This window comes from Acanthochromis polyacanthus, chromosome 22 (assembly GCF_021347895.1).
Source record: "Acanthochromis polyacanthus isolate Apoly-LR-REF ecotype Palm Island chromosome 22, KAUST_Apoly_ChrSc, whole genome shotgun sequence".
Lineage (NCBI taxonomy): Eukaryota > Metazoa > Chordata > Actinopteri > Pomacentridae > Acanthochromis > Acanthochromis polyacanthus.
Window position 1 is genome coordinate 1992521 of NC_067134.1, and position 21949 is coordinate 2014469.

At 39.0% G+C, this 21949-nt stretch overlaps 1 protein-coding gene and 1 long non-coding RNA gene across 6 annotated transcripts in view; one reads left to right on the forward strand and one right to left on the reverse strand.

Moving 5' to 3' along the window:
- LOC127532064 (uncharacterized) overlaps positions 1-21949 on the forward strand; it is an 80329-nt gene that overhangs the window by 39225 nt on the left and 19155 nt on the right. The gene's annotated exons all lie outside the window — the stretch shown is intronic.
- On the reverse strand, positions 2264-20289 carry LOC127532003 (zinc finger protein OZF-like). 4 transcript variants are annotated; one of them, XM_051942937.1, is made up of 5 exons: positions 20137-20289; positions 19227-19393; positions 18803-18904; positions 5206-6405; positions 2264-4838 (listed from the first exon to the last, which is right to left on the reverse strand). In XM_051942937.1, the coding sequence occupies exons 3-5, from the start codon at positions 18818-18820 to the stop codon at positions 4590-4592; spliced, it is 1467 nt and encodes a 488-aa protein (XP_051798897.1). In that variant the 5' UTR covers positions 18821-18904; positions 19227-19393; positions 20137-20289; the 3' UTR covers positions 2264-4589. The 4 variants fall into 4 exon arrangements, with proteins under 4 accessions (XP_051798897.1, XP_051798896.1, XP_051798898.1 ...); XM_051942936.1 differs by having other exon boundaries at positions 19227-19502; XM_051942938.1 differs by lacking the exon at positions 19227-19393 and having other exon boundaries at positions 2264-4835.

Genomic DNA, 21949 nt, shown 5'->3' on the forward strand with positions numbered 1-21949 from the left:
TCTGCAAACTGCATCTAAAACGTATTACAAAAAGGGTTTTGAAAAGGTTGAATAAATGTGGCACAGTGAACCTTTCTGCCCTGGTTTTCAAGAAGGGACATGTAATTTTAATGCAGACACACTAGGTGTCGCTGTTCTGTCTGGTCGCTGCAGCACAGCTTTAATATTTAGCCACGCTCTGATTGGTTACAGAACGATGAAAGCGGAGTGAAGCGCGCACTTCCGGTCCTAAATGAAAGCGTTCCGGTAAGCAACATACAAAGTAAATCAGAAATCCAAACCGCTGCCGTGCAGCTGGAATGAAGTCTCCACGAGGCTATTCCAAAAGGCCGATCTGGCCCATGGCAGTGTTAAAGTATGAATGACATGACAGCGAGGGGAAAACTACGAGGGAGACTGAATCAACACTCATTCCAGTTTTCTCCTTTCATGTCAAACTTATTATTCAGTATATTTAGTCAAGTAAAAAACGCAGAACCACCCCAGGGAAGGAAACAGATCCATGTCACTGTCAGAATAAAACACCGCGCAGGACAATTATTATTAAAACATACTGAGGACTTCGTCCCGATGAAATTGTGAAGGGAGGATTTATTTTCCGTCTTTTCTTGTGGTACTTGACAGAAGACATGACAGCACCGCGCTGTATCCACAAACATGTGACTGCAGCATCCATTTAACAAGCAACAAACACATTTTGAATACGTTACAGATCAACATAAAGCTGGACCAATTACGTTTCTGTTGCAACGTGATTAAAAATGCATTTTAGTTGTCTGAGAACGTAATTTTGTGGAGACAGGGTTGCTCATAGTGATGCTTGCTCTGTCTGGCACAATAACAGTAAAACATCCATCAGGTCCTCCTCAGTCTCTCACAGAGTTTCAGTTTATGTGGACGTTCCTGCTGGAACTCTGTCCTTCTACAGAGTCTCCTCTGACTCTCTGATCCACCTCCACACCTTCAACACCACATTCACTGAAACTCTCTATCCTGGATTTGGGTTCTATCCAGGTTCCTCTTCAGTGTCTCTGTGCTGAGTTGAGTCTCCAGAGTCTCCTCCTGGTACAGAAACAGTGTTGAACAGATAGTTGAGTCTCTCCGTGACTCTGTCCCTCACAAACATGTTTTCACATTCATGGATTAAATGTGTTTCTTTGTCAAATCCTTCTAAATGATTCCTTGTAAACTTGTTCCTCTTCAAAGATGGAAGTTGTGATTCTTCCAGGAGCCAAATGTGGTGTTTGCGTCTTTTTCCAGTCAAATGTTGAGATTGAAAATCAGGATGTGGTGTTCCTCTGACGCTCACTTGAACTAAAAGCATTTGAGCTGCACAAAGTGTGAAATGAGAGAGGAAGCAGTGAATCTCCAAACTGCTGACAGACTTTCACACATTATTGTCCAGTGAAAATCAGATTTTTGTGCAGCCACACTTGATCCTGATGTGAGTCTTTAAGTCCTGTTCTAGTGATGAAATGAAACTAAAAATCCTGACTCTGAGTTCTTCATTACAAACACACATTATATCATCTGTTTATTTTTCATCTGCTTTATTCTACTCAACATTTAACAGGATTATAAAAATACATTTAAAGTCTGTCAAGAATCATACAGGTATGAGATCCATGAATCAGCCATAAGAATGGGGCTCTGGCAGAGTGACAGCAAAATAAGGGAACACAGTATGAGATTATAACCTGTGATTTAGAATCAAATAATGCTATAACCTGATGAATGTGTGTGAACTCCACAAATGCCTGTTTTTTTTTCATCCATCCATCCATTCTCTATACACCGCTTTATCCTCATTAGGGTCATGGGGGGTGCTGGAGCCTATCTCAGCTGACTCGGGTGAAGGCAGGGGACACCCTGGACAGGTCACCAGTCTGTCACAGGGCTACATATACAGACAATCACACTCACATTCACACCTACGGACAATTTAGAGGAATCAATTAACCTCAGCATATTTTTGGACTGTGGGAGGAAGCCGGAGTACCCGGAGAAAACCCACACATGCACAGGGAGAACATGCAAACTCTGTGCAGAAAGATCCCAGGCCCACCCCGGGATTTGAACCGGGATCTTCTTGCTGCAAGGTGAAAGTGCTAACCACTACTGCACTATGCAGCCTATAAAGCATTATCCTGCAATTAAAGTCAACAGATTGGAACTTCTATTTATCCCTATCACAATGGTTAGATATATAATTTTTCTCAGAGTGTATAAAGTCAGGTTAATGCGTACATCACAACAGTAAAGGTTCTGTAAGGTTACCTAGTCAGTCCACATTTATTCTATTCAACATTCTGAAAGTTTTTACAGAAAGGTTTGTTCATATATCATTTACAGTCTGATTTATGACACTTTTTTCCCTAAAAACAGACTGAAATGCACAAAATGAGACATAAAATGAAACAGAAAAACCTTAAACAGATGCAAAATGTCCAAAATGATACAAAAAAATGATCTAAATGAGACACAAAATGTCCACAATGGAAGAAAAAACTTCAATAGCATGAAAAATGAGGAGTAAAAATAATCCTAAAGACAAAAAGTGACCAAGGTTAGAGACAAAATGATGAAAATGAGCCTCAATGAGACACAAAATGAGCAAATTCAACCAAAACAGCTTTTAAGTCACCAAAATGGAACAAAAACAACAAAAAGAGATGAAAAATGACAACATTTTATCCACTAACAACCCTAAGGATGCAAACTGATCAAAGTAAGCCACAAAATGAGCAAATGTTAGCTTGTCAGTGTTGTGAAAACTTCAGTCTAACATGTCAGTGTGTAGTTTGATATCTGGAGCTGAGTTGCAGCTCGTTGTCTGGACTTCTGTCTTACCTGAATGTTTCCTATCTGGCTGAGGAGGCTTCATTTTTCTGTCACAGTCTTTGCTCACAATGTCTTCACAAGTTTCACACTTGAAATCTTCACCACAACTCTCCAATATCTCCAAGCTTTGTGTGTTAAACTGACTTTCTCAAGTGTTTCCATGTTTTTCTTCAGAATATGGAATGTGGTAACAGTTGTTAGTTCTTCTCTCTGACATCACAATGGACTTTTAAAAAATGCATTTACTGTCTTAGTACTTGTTCTCTGTGCAATGACAGTAAAGTTGGATCTAATCTAATCTATAAAATGACCAAAATGAGACAAAAATGGACAAAATGTTTCAGTGGTGAGAAAATATCCAAACAGTCTACTGAACGGTCCAATAATGTTATGGGACAGTTCAAATGGGACACAAAATAACCAAAACATAAAACATCCAACCAAGATAGAAAAATACCATAAAATTACAAAATGGACATAAAAAAAGACCAAAAGTGGCCAAAATGTGACTACAATTAACCAAAAATGACAAAACCAGACACAAAAATGGGCAACAAAATGATGAAAATGAAAAAAAAACAATCTTAAACTGGTGCAAAATGACTAAAATGAGAGATAAAATGAGTAAAACGGACCAAAAAAAAGATGAAAAATGAGACAAAATTGGCCAGTGAGTCAGAGAATGGACAAACTGACATGAAATGAGTAATATGAGCAACATGAACAATTGTAAACAAAAACAACCTTACAGACACATGAAATGAATCATAAAATGACCAAAATGGTACAAAAACAACATAAAGAGATGTAACATGACCTGTATTAGACACATAAATGACCAAAACTTGATGCAAAATAACCAGAATTACCACAAAAAAAAAAACATGAAATGATGCAAAATGTTTAAAAACGGACCAAAAGATGTAAACTGATCAAAATTAAACACATTTTGACACAAAATGACCAAAATTAGCCTCAAAATGACCAAAATGATCCAGAAATCTTCTCTTCCAGTCATTAAACTGTCCACATTTATTCTATTCAACATTCTGAGGGTTTTTACAGAGAGCTTTATTTTGTTTACTGTCTGTGGACAGTAAAAGGCTTGGTGGGCGTGGTTCTACCCTCTACTGAGGGCTCGTCTAGTTTGTATTTGTGTCTTTCTGATGCAGTCACACCCTTAGAAACACACACGAAAAAGACTAACAAATATTTCATAATATTTAAGATGTGTAAAAATTTTCAGGGTGTCTGAAAACGTTTTTCCCCTCACTGTATCTGTCAAAGCATGAAAATGTGCCGTTCGAGAAACGCCACTATCTCCAGACACACATATGTGGTCATGGTTCCATGATGCCAATGTCATGGTAATGACTAGATGCAGCTAATTTACAAAGAAATGATTCTAAACTAAGTCAGCCTTCAAAGATTGGACTTTTCATCCAACACTTCATGTTTTTTATATTTAAACTCACACATAATCAGAGATTATTTGATCTACTTGTTCAATATTTAGATAGCTAGATAATAGATAGATCACAGATGATGGATGGATAGATGGATAGATAGATAGGGTTAATAAATTCACCCTGCTGCTCACTGCCTCCATCCAGACGTCTATCCCTCTACCACTGATAATTCATTTAACTGAGTAACCACTTTGAATGGTTTAATTAATTTACCAGTCATGTCTGTTAACTGCAGCTTTCCTCTTAATGGATTTTGCAACGACGACACTAAACAAGAAATTAGACCTGAATTCTGTGAAGCCGGATCTCAAGGACTTTAAGTTTGTGGAGGACTTCATGAACTTTTACTGAACCCTGCATGGAGAAATCTTCTTGGCAGGGGTTCAGTCTGTGTCCAGTGTGCATACGCTGGTGTCGTTTTAGGGTTTCTTGTTGGTTGGACGTTGGTCCAGACTGGTCAAAGCAGCACTGTTCACCATTGGCAGAGTGCTGACAAGTCTGAGAGTTTTGTCCATCTGTTCCGTTCTGCTTGGAAAACAAACACACAAACACAGAGAATGTCAGTGTTTCCTGCAGCACTGAAGAACTGATGCCTCGCCTGAGATAGAGAGCACCCCAAATGACATCTGAAGAAACTTTTACCTGTTGGAATTTAACATACAGTTGACTGACTACGTCAGAATTCCTAATCTAACCTACATCCCCAGATTAACCTGGACCAGATTTCTGTATCAAAACAAATACAGGTTAGACTGAACGATAGCTGATAATGTGTTAACAGAATTCAACTGACCACAGTTGTTCAAAACAGTTTTGAAACAATTTTGCAGCAATATCCAAAATTATCCAATACATAATTGTATGTACACTGTGACTGAAAACAGCCTTTACATACCTCACTGTGACACTGACTGAATGCTTTCTTTCTGGTGTGAATCTGCTGGTGTTGTTTCAGGGAACCCAAAGTTTTAAAAGTCCTCTTACACTCATCACATCTGTATGGTCTCTCCCCAGTGTGGACACGTTGGTGAACTTTGAGGGATGCAGTGGAGCAGTAGCGTTTCCCACACTGGTCACAAATGTATGGTTTAACCCCAGTGTGGGTCACTTCATGAGCTTTTAACTGCGAGTACCGTACAAATGGTTCACCACAGTGATCACATACGTGCACATCATGTCCAGTGTGTATGCGTTGGTGACATTTTAAGCTCTGTTGGGAGCTGAAAGTTTTTTCACAGGAGTCACAGTGGTACCACTTTCTACCAGAATGGGGGCATTGATGGATCAACAACTGTTCATGTTGAGTAAAGGTTTTCACACACTGATCACAGTTGAATGGTTTAACTCCACTGTGAATGAGTTGATGTCTTATTAAGTGACTCTTCTGAGTAAAAGCCTTTCCACACTGATCACAGCTGAATGGTTTCACTCCACTGTGAATGAGTTGATGTCTTTTTAACATACTCTTGGTAGTACAAGCCTTTCCACACTGATCACAGCTGAATGGTTTAACTCCACTGTGAATGAGTTGATGATTTGCTAGACTACTCTTCTGAGTAAAAGCCTTTCTACACTGATCACAGCTGAATGGTTTAACTCCACTGTGAATGAGTTGATGTTTTTTTAACATACTCTTGGTAGTAAAAGTCTTTCCACACTGATCACAGCTGAATGGTTTAACTCCACTGTGAATGAGTTGATGATTTGCTAGATCCTTCTTCTGAGTAAAAGCCTTTCCACACTGATCACAGCTGAATGGTTTAACTCCACTGTGAATGAGTTGATGATTTGCTAGACTACTCTTCTGAGTAAAAGCTTTTCCACACTGATCACAGCTGAATGGTTTAACTCCACTGTGAATGAGCTGATGTCTTTTTAACTGAGTCTTGGTAGTAAAAGCCTTTCCACACTGATCACAGCTGAATGATTTGTCCACAGTGTGAATACGTTTGTGAATTCTTAGCTTTGTTGCTGTGATAAAAGTCTTGCCACATTGCTCACAACTCAGTGATTCATCTCTTTTTGCCGTTGTTGCTGAACCATCCTTATCCTCCTCAGAGGTCCCACATCTCACTCCATTGCTGTGTTTACATTTCTGTAGCAAAAGACAAAGATAAAAACAGAGGCAGTGATGGAAGAGCAATCATGAAAAAATTGAACCTAAAATTCTCAATTCCATGTAGTTGGACATGAGGCTGAAACAAGATCAAGAATCTGCAGACATGCCAGCAGCTTTGTCATTAGAAACCTAGAAATGTGTCAACAGCACACTCACAATGTCAACAAAACTATTTTCACAGGCCGATAGTTTTCAGCTTTCTGCACGATAGTTTCAGAATATTTTGAAGTAAAATCTGTCGATCAGCGTGAAAAGCAAAGCAGAGCTGGGACTGATGGGATTGTACCACCAGGATCTCTTCATCCCCAGACTTTCCATTAAGTTACATTACTGGAGAAATGTACAATATGAAAAGCATACAACATCAATGTCCAGATTTAGGTCTTAATGATCAGATGTTGATACCAGTCCAGAAAAGATCTGTAATTCTGCCACTGAATTCTGGATTTGACCCCAACGACCTGGGAAATTTGTTGTGCAGCAGTTACACAAGCGTTCATCATCAAACAAAAAAGCAACAAAACAGTAAAAAACAGAAATAGCAACGATTAAAGGAAATGTTTTAAAAATGTAAAAAACACAATAAATCAATTACAAGCAACATAAAAGCCATTTAAAGAAAAATCAAACAAAACATAAGACAGACAGGGACATCGGCAGCAATCTTGGTCATTTAGTCAGACAGTAAAAGTTTTAAATAAACGGCCACCGATGTAATCAGGTAGAGGACTTTTCTTTGGCCTGCACTGTTTGAGACACCAGATTACATTGCCCACATCAAGAAAGGGATTCTGTGGAGAGGCTGACATGAGACAGTTTTTCGTCTCAGCATGTTTAGCCCTAAAATCATGGGAGTCAAACCTGACATAAAAACTGTTTAGACTTTGAGCCAGCTCTAAATCAGAATTATAACCACTGAGCTGAACTCTCTCATTGACACATTAATTAGTCGCAATGATCAGATTCATGCTGTCCCAGACTGAACCGAGGTTGTTCATTTTGAGCTGGGACTCAAGGCTGTCTTTGTATTGTCTTTTGTGGGTCCTGATCTCCTACTTTATTTCCTTCTGTCGGTTATACAGATTTAGTGTATTTCCTTCTCTGAAGACTGTTTTCTTTCTGTACAGTAGGTCTTTAAGCTTCTTAGAAAGCCATGGCTTAGTGTTTGGATATAGTTTAACAGTTTTTTCAAGAATAACACTGGTTTCACAGTCTGTGAACCAGCTGCTCACAACATCAGTCGGTTCATCAATATCAGCTGAGGACTCCCTAAAAACACGGCCCAGTCAGTAACCTCCAGACTAGGGCTGAAACGATTACTCGGGTAAGTCTCGTAAAAAAAATGCTCGAGACAATTTCCTGCGCCTGGAATATTCGTTTTAGTAGCGATCGTAGAGAGGTGTGTGATAAATGCAGCGTGTCTGACCCAAAACAAAAACAGCACTGTCTGTCTGACCCCGGACCTCTTTGTCCCGCCCCCTATCCTATTAGCCATTAACTCAATGGACAGCACCTCCCTCCAATAGAACTCACGTAGAGGGTAACAATCTGCACACCGCTAAACCAGTGTAAGAGTATATTTAATTGTAAAGATCAAGTCACGGTGTTTCGCACGGATTATTTTTAGCGTGGCACAATGCGTGTACGTCACCCACAAAATGGAATACGACGGAGGAAGTGGATGTCAGGGTTCTCGCCAGCGCATTTCAGCGTAACGGGCCGTTACACTGTTGCAACGGGCCGCCACGCTGTCGCAATGAGCTGTTACGCTGTCAGTTTAAAAGATTATGCTGTTGCTATGAGAGTGTGTGGCTCCATCATGAGAGAGGGAGAGAGAGCAGCATGTGTGTGTGAGAGGGGGAGCATCTGCGTGACGCTCATTGGCTGACATCTGGGCCAGCCGGTCGCGAGATTTAATGAACATACATGGCAATTTTCAGCGGATCCGCGGATTTCCGCCGATTTAATTTCAAATTTGAACATTTCTGTGAATCGTCTAAATCCGTTCAGAAAATTTTAGGGGGGGTTAGGTACTTTGTTAACGTCGTTAACATCTCGCGGGATGTATGTAGGGGATCTCCGGCAAGGTGCTGGTCAGACTGCCGATGTTCACGCAGCCTGTAGCTGCAGGGGGCTCCATGTCCGTCTGTGAGTGTTTTATGGAAACTCTCCGTGGATTTATGCTCCGCTAGGTCAGAATCTGAAAGCAGAACTGACCCTTTATCCAACTTAATGGGTCAAATCCGGAGCAAGCTAAGGTCATAATGGTAAGAGAACTAAAAGACCTTGAACAATACAAGTAATGTTATTTATTTCATCGACAATTCTTGATACACATCATGACGTTTATCCTTGTGGGAATATAATTTTGTTAAAACGATACGAGTGGAAGTTCTCTTTGAAAAATGGATTAACAAGAATCCGAGGTTGGGATAATGGACATATTTTGTTCACTGGATGGATATGCTGGAGTGAAAGACTTGATTGCTTTGGATGATAACGAACTATAACGATTGGAGGACTAGTTACTTCAGCAATTATAAAACTAATGAATTTGGTTGTGAAATAGATCCTGATCAAAATTTGTTTAATGATATGACCATTAACAGTGATTATTATACTGATGAACAATTTATGTGTATTAATATGAGTGGAGCGTTTAGTGTTATTCATTTTAACTGCAGAAGTCTGAAAAAGCACTTTGAAGATTTCAAATCATATCTCTGTCAGTTTAGAAAATTCAGTGTTATCGCAATGTCTGAGACTTGGTTAGATGCAGACATAACTAGTGAAGTAGAGTTGGATGGGTATGAGTTTTTTACTTTAAATAGGATAAACAAACGAAGTGGAGGAGTTGCATTATATGTAAATTCTGATCTAAGATGTAAAAAAATCGATAGTAGGTCTACCATCATTGATGGGATTTTAGAATGCTTGACAGTGGAAATTATTGTTGAGAAAGGAAAAAACATTGTTGTTAGTTGTGTATATAGACAGTCAGGATCGTCTGTAGATATTTTTAATCAAAAGATTGATAGTTTGTTTAGTAACATAAGCAAGGTACATATTGTCTGTGGCGACTTTAATATAAACCTTTTACATGTTCAGGAAAATACTAAAATTGCAGATTTCATTTCTACTATGAACAGTAATACTCTTTTTCCACTGATTCACAAACCAACAAGAATTACTGAGAGCACTTCAACATTAATTGACAATATATTTACAAATCAACTAGGAAATCAAATTATTGCAGGAATACTCATCAATGATATCAGTGACCATCTCCCTGTTTTTGGTATTTTTGACAATTTGCAATATAATATTACCAAAATTGAACAATTCAAAATGGTAAGGTTTCGTACACCAGAAGCTGTTGCTGCTTTACAGGCAGACTTGTATTTACAGACATGGGAGGAGGTCTATATATCTTCCGACCCTGATGAGGCATTTAATGTCTTTTTATCTATATTACTTCTGCTGTATAATAAGCATTGTCCCCTTGAGAAACATCATATTAAAGATATTTGTAATAATCAGCAAAAACCATGGATTACTAAGAGCATAGTTAAATCGTGCAAAAAGAAACAACAACTCTACAGATTATTTTTGAAACATAGAACCAAACATACTGAAGAAAGGTATAAAATTTATAAGAATAAGTTGACACAAATAATAAGACTCAGTAAAAAATTGTATTACGATAACTTGTTGGAACAGAACAAAAGTAATATCCAGGGTACTTGGAAAGTACTAAATGGTATTATAAGAAATGGAGGGAAAAATAACAAATTTCCTACATATTTTAGTGTCAACAATGAAATGGTCTCAGAAACTAAAGAAATCACTAATGCATTCAATCATTTTTTTGTTAATGTAGGACCAACTTTAGCTAACAGCATTGCACAAGCTAGTAACCAAAATGAATTTGATGTTAAAAGTATTAAAAGTAATATGAATTCTTTTTTATTAGAAGTGTAAATGAAAATGAAATTATAGAAATTGTAAGTTCCTGTAAGAATAAAAGAACAACAGATTTCTTAGATATAGACATGGTTTTATTGAAAGATATCATTCATATAATAGCAACTCCGTTTGCCTATATCTGCAATCAGTCTTTTTTAAGTGGAACATTTCCAAGTGCTATGAAAACTGCAAAAGTTATACCGATCTTCAAAAGTGGAGACCGACATCAATTCACTAACTACAGGCCAATTTCAATTCTTTCACAATTTTCTAAAATACTGGAAAAGTTATATGTAAATAGACTTGACAGTTTTATAGGGAAATATAACTTGTTATGCGAACAGCAATATGGTTTTAGATCAGGCAGGTCTACTGCAATGGCGGTTATGAAACTTGTAGAAGATATATCCATATCAATAGATGAAAGAAAGTATGCAATTCGAATTTTTGTTGATCTTAGTAAGGCCTTTGACACCATAGACCATTCATTGCTTTTAAAAAAAATGGAAAGGTATGGAGTTAGAGGGACGGCATTGGCCTGGTTAAAAAGTTACCTTGTTGATCGAGACCAGTACGTTCAAATCAATTATGTTAATTCTGAAAGAACAAAAATAACCCATGGTGTTCCCCAGGGCTCCGTCCTGGGTCCCAAATTGTTTATTTTGTACATCAACGATATTGCTGAAGTTATGCGAAATCTACACTGTATACTGTTTGCTGATGACACCAGTCTTTATTGTTCTGGACAAAATCTTGAACTGCTTATGGACACAGTAACATCAGAGCTTAAAACATTAGTAAAATGGTTTGATAGTAATAGACTTTCGATTAATTTAAATAAAACTAAATATATTATTTTCGGAAATAAAACTTTTACTAAATCTTGCCAGTTGAAAATTGTGGACGTTAAAATTGAAAGAGTGTGTGCTACAAAATTCTTGGGAGTTGTCATTGACAATAAGCTTAATTGGAAATCACATATAAATACTCTAAAATCAAAAATTTCTAAAATTGTTGCAATTCTCTATAAAATAAAGCCCTGTGTGAATCAAAATGCACTCTATGTTTTATACAACTCATTAATTCTGCCATACTTGAATTACTGTGTGGAAATATGGGGCAATAACTACAAAACAAATATCCAGCCAATTTTTCTATTGCAAAAGAAAGCAGTCAGAGTTATTGGTAATGCACATTACTATGCTCCTACAAATCCACTTTTTGTTCATTTTAATATCTTAAAATTGCAGGACCTTGTGGATTTAAGTACAGCAGTAGTAATGTACAAGGCTTATAATAATTTACTCCCAAACAGTTTACAAGGATTGTTTGCACCCAGAGAGTCTTCATACAATCTTAGAGGAACGGCTATTTTTAAGAAAAGTAGAGCGAGGTTAGATCTAAAATGTAGATGTGTTTCGGTCCGAGGTGTTGATCTCTGGAATAAATTAGATGATCAGTTAAAAGGCTCCAAAACAATCAATACCTTCAAAAAAACATATAAACTGAACACGTTTCTAAATTATAGGAAACTTGAGTAGATATTCCGTTGAGCAAATTGTCTGGAAATGTTTTTTTCAGTTTTTTTTTTTTTTTTTTTTTATTACTACTTGACTTCATTATTTTGTTTTTAGACATTCAAAATGTATTGTTTTGTCTTATTTTTATTTTCTTTACTTTTTTCCGAGTATACTTTCATTCAATTTGGTTAATATTTTCTTATCATCATCCTTGATGTTAACCTCTTCAGATGTATATATATTCTTTTTTTGGTTACATTTTTCCTCTGTATGCTCTGTATATTGTAGGACTAACATTGTTAAGCAAGTGTGCCATTTTTGTTTTTTTTTTTTTCTCTTTTTTTCCTTTTAATTGTGTCTAATTGTTTAATAGGGTTTGGCATAATAAGTCTTAACTTCAGCCAAAACCCTTTCGATCTAGCTAATTTCAGAGCCAAATTGTCGTAATGGAATTGTCTTTTTTTTCTTTGTATGTGCTATGATTGAAGAATAATAAACAAACAAACAAACAAACAAACCCTTCTGGTAAAGAGGAACATCTATAAGCTGGCTGCTAGCAAGTTAAGCTAACGTGGTGGGGGAGGACGCATGGAATATTTGAGCCGTTCGCCGGCGAAAACCGAGAAAACGAGCTCGGTTGCGCTTCCCTCTGTCAGTTTATTCATGGTATGCAGCCGGCTGTCACCGGAGCAGAGATACCAGCCGCCGCCGAGCCGCTCCGCTCCGCTCCCTCCAGGTGGGTTTGTTGTTGCTAATGACGACACACTGCCGGGTTCCGCGAGGTGCGTTCAGGAGCACAGGATTTCACAGAATCACACAGGTAACAGGATTTTATTCTCCAATTACCTCGGAGAGCAAAGTCAGAATTCAAATATAAACAGTCTAACTGACTTCTATTTTTATCTCTCGGCTTCAGAGCCCCCCCGGTCAATACTTTTCAGCTGAAATCAGAATTTCCTGTTGCCATGTATGAATGAAGGCTATTGTGCATGCGTGCGCGCGCGTGTGGGAGGGCCTGCCGTTACGCTGTAAAAAAAATCCTGGCGAGAACCCTGGATGTGTTGTTTTGTTTAGCGAGCGGGAAAATAGAAGACCTGAAGGAAAAAAGTGACAACGAAAGAGAAGAAACGTGCAGGAGGTAACTACAGAAAATGTCCAGAGTTTGGGAGCATTTCAAGTTGAAAATCCAGGAGAACATCGTGATGTGTGTTCACGTCACGATGAAAGTTGGTGTTCCACAACAGCACATCTTCAATGCTGCAGCATCTCAAGAGAAGACATACAATCTACTCAGAGAGCGGACCACACGAGACAAGGTAAAATCAATATGATTAACATTAACGCATGTTACTAACGTTAACGTAACGTAATGTTAGTCCCGTGGAAGGCTATTGCTGTTAATTATGGCTAACGTCAACTGTATAGCTAGTTTATTATGATGGTGGCTAGTAATTATGCCCCTAAGGCTAACGCTACTTTCACACAGGGTTTGTTTAATCCGAAAAAAGACAGTGGTGTGGAATGAAGTAGGTGAATTAAAAACATGATCACATTAACTGAGCAGGTGTCATATTTATTTAGCTCATTGTCACCAGCACATCATTTCTAGCAGATCATACAGTGTTGTGGAACACACAGTGTGGAACAACAAACTTATAGTGTGTGTGTCACTCTTTTCATTGATGGATAAAATATAAGTAACACTGAAGCCTAATGTGCTTCAATACAGCAGGTGTATTAATCTTATTTTGAAGGCAGTGAACTGGGTCAGACGGTGTGAGTTTAGTTTAAATACACAGCCATAAACCTACTGTAGTGCGATTATGACATTTAATCTTACTTTTTCTGATCTTTTTCAGTAAATCATCACAGTCTTGGATAAATTTGCAATCACAACTGATATATGGACAAGCATTGCAACAGAGGCTTATATGGGGGTGACATGCCACTATCTTGGGAAGAATTGGAACATGGTGTCCCATTGCTTGACAACAATGCCCCTTGAGGAGAGACACATGGCTGCAAATATTGCAGAGTGGATAGAGGAGGTAATTACTAAATTCAACATTCCAGCAGAGAAAATCAAGGCTGTTGTCCACTAGGGCTGGGCGATATGACGATAGATATCGTCTGGACGATAGAAAATGTCTATCGTTTTATGTGAAGATCCTATCGTTTATATCGCAGTGTTGCAAAACACGCTTTATGGCCGTATTTTACGTCACCGACGTGCCTTACGGCAAGCCCAGGCACGCGGCAGCGTTGCCAACTTAGCGACTTTCTCGCTAAATCTAGCGACTTTCCAAAGCATCCTAGCGACTTTTTTTTGTCAAAAGCGACTAGCGACAAATCTAGCGACTTTTTGTGCCGCTTTGGAGACTGACAGGAAAACTCTGATCATTCTGCAGTTACTGTCCTCAACAAGCAGCAGGCGCTGCTGTGAGCGTCTCCCTCCCCCTTTCCAAAGCACAGGTTGTTAGTCCAGTAACCCCGCAGCAGTCCCAGTGAGGGGAGGGGGAGACCCACATCACTCCGTGGCCAGATGGCCGTAAGTCCCATCCAGACTTACGGAGCGGGACATAAATGAAAATGTTTCTTCACTGTCATACTAAAATAAACCACAGCATTTAGCCTCTAATTCAAAAACATATTTTGGGTGTTTTATACTCAGTTTTTGGTCTTCTTCCACAACGTTATTCCTCTCTCCTACAACGTTGATTACAATTGCATGCCAACTGGGAAATATGCACACGAACAACCAGCTCAAACTGACGAGCTTGTACCTAAAAGAGGGGGAACTTCTGTCATATGGCGGTGGTTTGGATATATCGTATCGGGATATAAAATAAGCTATATCGGGATATAAAATTTTGGTCATATCGCCCAGCCCTGTTGTCCACGACAATGGTGCAAATGTTGTAGCAGCAGCAAACATTTTACACGAAAAGCACGGATGGGGATGAGTGCGATGTGCCGGGCACACCCTCAACTTGGGTGTGCACAGTTCTCTGAAGAGTCATCAGGCTATTTCCAAGTGTGTGGCTGCTGCAAGAAGCCTTGTCGAACACTTTAAAAAGAGTGAACTGGCATGCACCAAGTTGAAGGACAAGCAGAAACAAATGGGTGTCAAGGAGAACATGTTGGTGCAAGATGTCTGCACATGCTGGAACAGCACCTACGCCATGTTGTCCAGGTTGCAAGAACAGAGATGGCCGGTGACAGCTACGCTGTCCGACCCAGCAGTGACCCAAAGAGGGAAACACTAGCTGGATCTCAAACCTGAACAGTGGAACCTGATTGAGGAGCTGAACCAGGTCCTTGAGCCCTTTGAATTAGCCAGTGTTTCTGAGTGGACAACAGTATGTCACACTTTCTGCACTTCCACATCTTGTGCACAAACTTAAAAACATACAGGGTGACCCAAAAGTTTGGAAACAAATGACAAGTCTATAATCCAAATAATATATGTTATTTCAATAAATCAGTACCACAGATATATTCAGAAGAGTAACAGATTAGTGTAAAGCAAACATATTTCGACATGTTCATGTTTGTATCTTATACAAAGACGTGAACGTTTCCACCAACTGGTTACACTGGTATCTTCTGGATCTGTATCTTCATTCATGCTAATGAAGGTTCCTCAGACTGGCCAGTAAATGTTGCGTCATAGTACTTTTGGATGTTTAAAAAAAATTAAAACTGTCAGATACTTTACCATCAAGAGTTTTGAAATCTGACACTGATGGCCTGCATTTTGAAGTTATGCTCCAGCATACCTTATGGTTCTATTCATTTTCTTCTGAGTTATTGCCCTCGGCAAATACTATGCTTTTAAGTTATTTTATTATGCTATAACAAAAATGGGTAAAATAAGATTGAATTCATGCACCCCCAACTGAAATAGACACTGCAGTTAAACTTTGTTTCCAAACTTTTGGGTCACCCTGTACAGAGTCCAGATCTTGAGACTGCAGCTGTGAGGTCATTCCAGGCTCACGCAGCAGAACAGGGGGGTATTCCACGAAGCTGGCTAAAACAGGCTGGGCTTACGCCGGTAAGCGTGGCTTGAACAAGCGGCAACTTTAATCTCAGCTGCAAGTAGTTCCACAAACAAGGCTCAGCTGTTTTTCAGAGACGCTTATTCAAGCCAGGCTGATCCAAGCTGTGGCTGAGCGCGCGTCCGGGGGAGATAAAAAGCCCCGATGTGTCGATCGTCGAAATGATGATATTATGTCTAAAAACAGAGCGGAGAATTTCTCTTCGGCGGAGCAGAAACTTCTCACGGAGTTGTATGAGGACTACAGGGAGATTATCACAAGAAAAGGCAACACGGTTGCGATAAATAAAGCTCGAGACGCTGCCTGGCAAAGCATTGCCGACCGTTTAAATGCGTGTTTATTTTCTTTTAATGAAGCACTTAGTCTGAGCGTACGCACGCACACGTCTGAAAATTTAATTTTCAGAGGGCAAGTTTTTGACACTGATTAGGGATAACCCACAACTGCAGTGGTTGATGACTTTTTTTCCTCACCCTGAAGTTTGTCACACTACTGTGGCCCAGAAGAGATCAATCTTGATGAAATAAAAAATAAAGCTTTTCAAAACCCATTGAAGACATTTTTTAATGTGTGTATAAACATATATATATATAGAGCGAGAAAGAGGCTACAACATAGCCTGGTTTTGTATAATGTGATGGTGGTTTTCACTTTTTACTCTGGTAGGCCTAATTCATGTTCTTGATTTGACAAATATATGTCCACCATAGATGAATAAAGCAGCAGGTAACACCTAAAACCAAAGTCGGAAAACTTTGGAAAAAAGGGGCAACTTCATGTGGAGATGTTTCATCAAACACTCAAACTTTGAATAAAAAAGCAGAAAAAAACATGTAGGCCTATAGAGGAGATGTCATTTTTATTAGAGATGATAGTGCTACTGTGTCCTACATTTAAATGAGGGAGAAGACACAAATGAGCTTGTACACAAAATAGTTATCTCATCATTTGGCATCACCTTTGGATTATCATCATGATCAGATTGGACCGTTGGTAAAAGGAAGGTATTCTTTATGGAAAACTGTGGCTGTTGTGTCCTGCTTATTTTAAGACAATCTGTGCCTATTCCTGTTATGTGTTGACTGCACTTTGAGGGTGAAAGAAGAAAGAAAATCAGATATTTCCAAGTATTTACCGCTGGTGGATTCGAACCCACGGCGCAATGAAAAGTAAAAATCACATTTAATCTACTTAACTACGCTCTAACCACTGATCCACAGTTGCGCACTGTGACAAAATGTGTAGTGGAATATTATATAGTTTGATTCACGGTTATTCCGGCGTTATTTAAATAAGAAAATTTAAAAAAGGTCTCAACGTATGTCACCGAACAAGAACATCATTGATTACAGATCAAGATGAATTTAATGTGTAACATGCGGTTCACAGGCGTCTTTCTGAAGCTCGTCAGAACCTTCTCTGACATGGGGCTAAAGTAAGCTTGACTGTTAGCCTGCCCCGGACCAGGCTTGTTGCTCTGGCTGAGTTACCATGGTTACCAAGCCAGGCTAGCCCTAAGCCTTGTTGGTGGAACTAAACTCTCACTAAAGTTAGCGAAGCTGACCGAAATAAGCCAGGCTTAGACCTAAGCCAGCTTCGTGGAATACCCCCCAGGTCACAGAAAGATGGCAAGGACTAACTGAGTTTGCACCTGAATCTCCAAACATCACCCTGCTTGTTGCTGCTCTGGATCCCAGGTTTCGAAAACTGAGGTTCTTGCCTGCTGATGATGTATTCAAGGTCCAAAATGCAGTACGAGCCATGGCACTTGCTGCCAAACAGCAAGTGAGGCAGCCCACTGCAAATGAAAATGCAGCATCTAGCACAGCACAGGACTCCCCACTAGTAGCACATGCCAAGAGGGCCACATCATTCCTTGACTTAGACTCCACCACCAGTGATGAAGAACAAGATAAGGAGCAGCAGTCAAACGAAGCTGTACAGCAGGAGGTAATTTTGGCTCTGTTTAACAATTTCTACAATAAGACATTACACGATAGAAAAGCATTGTACTACAGAAACAGAAAATGACTGTAATACAACTGTATTGCAAAATCTAAATAAACATAAACAAAACACATTTTAAATTCTTTTGTTGTCACAAATTTTCCACAGGTCTTGATGTATTTTAGAGAACGTCCTGTGTCCAAGAAGCACGGTTTCCAACACTGGCAGAGCTGGCAAAGTCCCTGCTGTGTATTCCGGCCACATCCAGGCCATCAGAGCGTCTGTTTTCAGCAGCAGATAACATTGCTTCAAAGAGGAGGGCAAGCCTCAGCCCTGAGCATGTTGACATGCTCACCTTCCTTCACTACAATCACATGCTCCTTTAAAGACTTGAGCACACACTTGTCATGAGAGAGACAGCTAAGGAGTAGTAAGAAAACTGTCATGACTTATGTCTGAACTGGAGTTCTGAAAGTAAAGTTGCACAGATAAAGGTAGTGTTTAGTTATTATTTATTTTTATTTGATTTATGCTTAAGTTTTTGAGACTTTAAAGAAAATACAAAGTTGAAAGTAATTTTATTTATGTTTAGTGTTATTTTTATTTGTATACATCTGTGATGTGAAATAAAGATGTCTGTTTTCTAAAAAAGGAAACCAATTTGTTGTTCATTATTAAGTGAAATGTCTTACTTTCTCTTACATATTTATAATTGCTCTTTAATTAAGCAAAAGTATGTTTTATCCGATTACTCAATTAATCGCCGGAATATTCGATAGAATACTCGATTACTAAAATATTTGATAGCTGCAGCCCTAAACTTTAGACATTTTAAACAACAAATGAATGATAATAATGTTACAGTGGTATGTTGCTCACTTTTTGTGAAGAATCCATGTTTCCTCCGTTGTTGAGCTCAGACTAAATGGCTGCCAACATTCCTCTGCTCCTCCGTCAGACTCTCCTCCTCCTGCCAATCACCTGTCACATCAAACACATCTTCATTAGAATACCACAAGTGTCAGAGTGTCCCATATGTTCATCAGCCAACACAGAGGACACATTTCAACTCAATAGTTCACTTTTAGCTCTTTTCACTTTCACCTAAAACTGTTACAAATGAACTTAAACTGTTAAAAATAAGGAACATAGACAGAAAACAGACATGGAAAAAGAGAATAAAGAGAACATAAAGATGCTACTGCAGGTGATTCAAGACAGGACTGCTGGTAGAAAACTGTTCATGCTGTAAGTTCGTGAATGTATTTTACTGCTCAGTGTTCTGTTTAAAGGCAGCTCTCACTCTCTGTTCTTTGCACTCTCCCATAGTGTCAAGTGTCCTCCCACTTTCAATGACAGGTGATTCTCATTGATGATTTTTCTCACAGTTTCTGCAGTTTCCCCACTTGAAAAATGATGTTTCATCTACCCAGGGTTTGAGCAGGACTCCACTCATCAATCAGACAGTTGCTTTCTTTCTTTTCCCTCTTTTATTTTGCAGTGGTCACAAATTCATGAGATACAGAGGTGGCAACTTCCATAAGTCCATACGTTTAGTTGATAGATTAAGGTGAAAAACCTTTAAACAGAACACAAAAGGACAATGTTCGCATTACTGCATTCAGCAAATAGTAACAACCATTCCTCATGGACATTTTCACCACATTGGCAAATGCTACTCCACTCACTTTATGTTTGTCAACCTCAACACCACATAAACTGAAGCGACAAATCATGGCATGAGCAATATTCAACCCAATACTATACCACACATGAATTTATCTGCATTTTAAAGAGTTAATTTTAAATCACAGTTTAACAAATTACTCTGAGCATTTTTATCAAATTTTTTTAACCATTTTATACTTTTTACTTCATGGTTTTAAAATGATTTAAAGTGCATAAAGTGCTTTTAAAGTGCAATCCTTTCCAGATCCAATAAATAAATAAAGGGCATCGTAAAAACCCACCATTACAAACAGGATGAATTCACTGGTCTTAGCTGGAACCCTCTAATTAGCACCAATTAGCCTGCAATCTTATTTTCAACTGAACAATTACAAAACACAGGGCAATTACTGGTAAACAGACAAAGTTTACAGCAAGCCCCTCGTGGCTGATCTCCGTGGCTAATGCTAATGCTAACACATACTGCAGTGGCACACATCGGCAGCTTAAACAGTCTTTTAGAGTCTCCACAATTCTGCTCTTACCGGCTGCAACCCGGATTTTGGAGATGAAGGCAATCCTGCACAGTTTGCTGCAGATCTTGATGCTTTCCCAACAGAAACTCACGGACACTTTGTTTGAACTCGGTCATTCATTCTCAGTTCCTCCTCAGTCCTGCGTGTGTCCCCTTTTTTGCCGCCGGTGGCAAACCTGCAGCCGCAGATTGTTTCCGCCCCAGCTGAGTGTAGAACCTGTGCGTAAATGCTTCTCCTTTGAGTTCTCAGCTCCTTCCAGTTTGACTTGACACATAGACTGCTTTGCACTCTGTGTCACCTGTACCTTCAGAGCTCTGAATAAAAGAACAAAAGATTTATTGCAAAGAACAAAAAGGTTTTGCCTCCACAGCAGCTTGTTATGAAAATGATTGTATTTGATGATTGAATGTTCTTCTTCATTGTAATACTGTGTGATGTGTGCTAAAAGAGGAACAAGGACACGAGCCATCATCAACATCATTTCATCTTACATGTCTAATTAAAAATATGACATTATCTAAATATGCACTACTGTTCAAAAGTTTGAGGTCAATTAGAAATGTTTTTTCTTTTTCTTGAAATCATTTTTTTTCAATGACAATAGCATTAAATAAATGATAAATAAGGATAAGGATAAGGATAAGGATAAGGATCAACTTTATTGTCCCCTTGGGGAAATTTGTCTTGGGCTCACATCTGATGAAAAGAAGAGAAAAACACATACATTCGCAAAGGACAACAGCAGCTCGTCTACCTTATTACAACAGAAACAAATGTCCAGAGTATTGCACCGTCCCTAAAGTACAAGTGCAGATTCTAAGAACAGTTTATAAATACAGAACAGTACCCGACAGACTGATTATTGCACCTCCCAAATTAAAGTGCTTGCACAAGAGTTTGAGACTTATATTATATATGTCCCTTCGAAGTGCCAGTATTGGATAATAGGTTATGTTGCGCTGCCCATTCAAAGTGCATGTGCTGAGGTAGTTAACAAGATAATTGCAAGCCACACATAAGAACATGAATCAAATAAATATCTGCTCTAACACGGTGACTCACCCATCACCCCCGAGCAACCAAAAAATGCCCCTCACCTGTTATTGTTGAGCAAGGCGACAGAAGTTGGAATAAATGAAAACTTAAATTTGTTGCTTTTGTGCCTAACAGCTCGATAGCGCCAGTCTAGTCAAATCCAGTCTAGACCTTGTTAATGTGGTAAATGACTATTGCAGCTGGAAATGGCTGATTTTTAATGGAATATCTCCATAGGGGTACAGAGGAACATTTCCAGCAACCATCACTCCTGTGTTCTAATGCTACATTGTGTTAGCTAATGGTGTTGAAAGGCTCACTGATGATTAGAAAACCCCTGTACAGTTATGTTAGCACATGAATGAAAGTGGGAGCTTTCATGGAGAACATGGAATTGTCTGGATGACCCCAAACTTTTGAACGGTAGTGTACAGAAGGATATGGAAATCATAACGCAGTGTTTGAGCGGTCGTAGGTGAGCTGGTGTGCTTGAGCTGCATTGAGTACTGGAGAGGACTTTATAGATCTACATACACCACCGTTCAAAAGTTGGGTTTTCATGTTTTACATTTCTAAGTGACCCCAAACTTTTGAACGCTCGTGTTTGCGTCAGTAGACTGTTTTCTGCTCAAGTCTGCTAAAATTGGATCCAAGCTGTTAACCTGCACACCAACTGACCTACAAGAGCTGCCGTGTTCATGTGCTGGGGATGCACATTTTGGATAATTGGTGGCCTTAAAAAAGAACTGAATTATCATTTGCATGAAACGAAGCCAGGAGACATCAT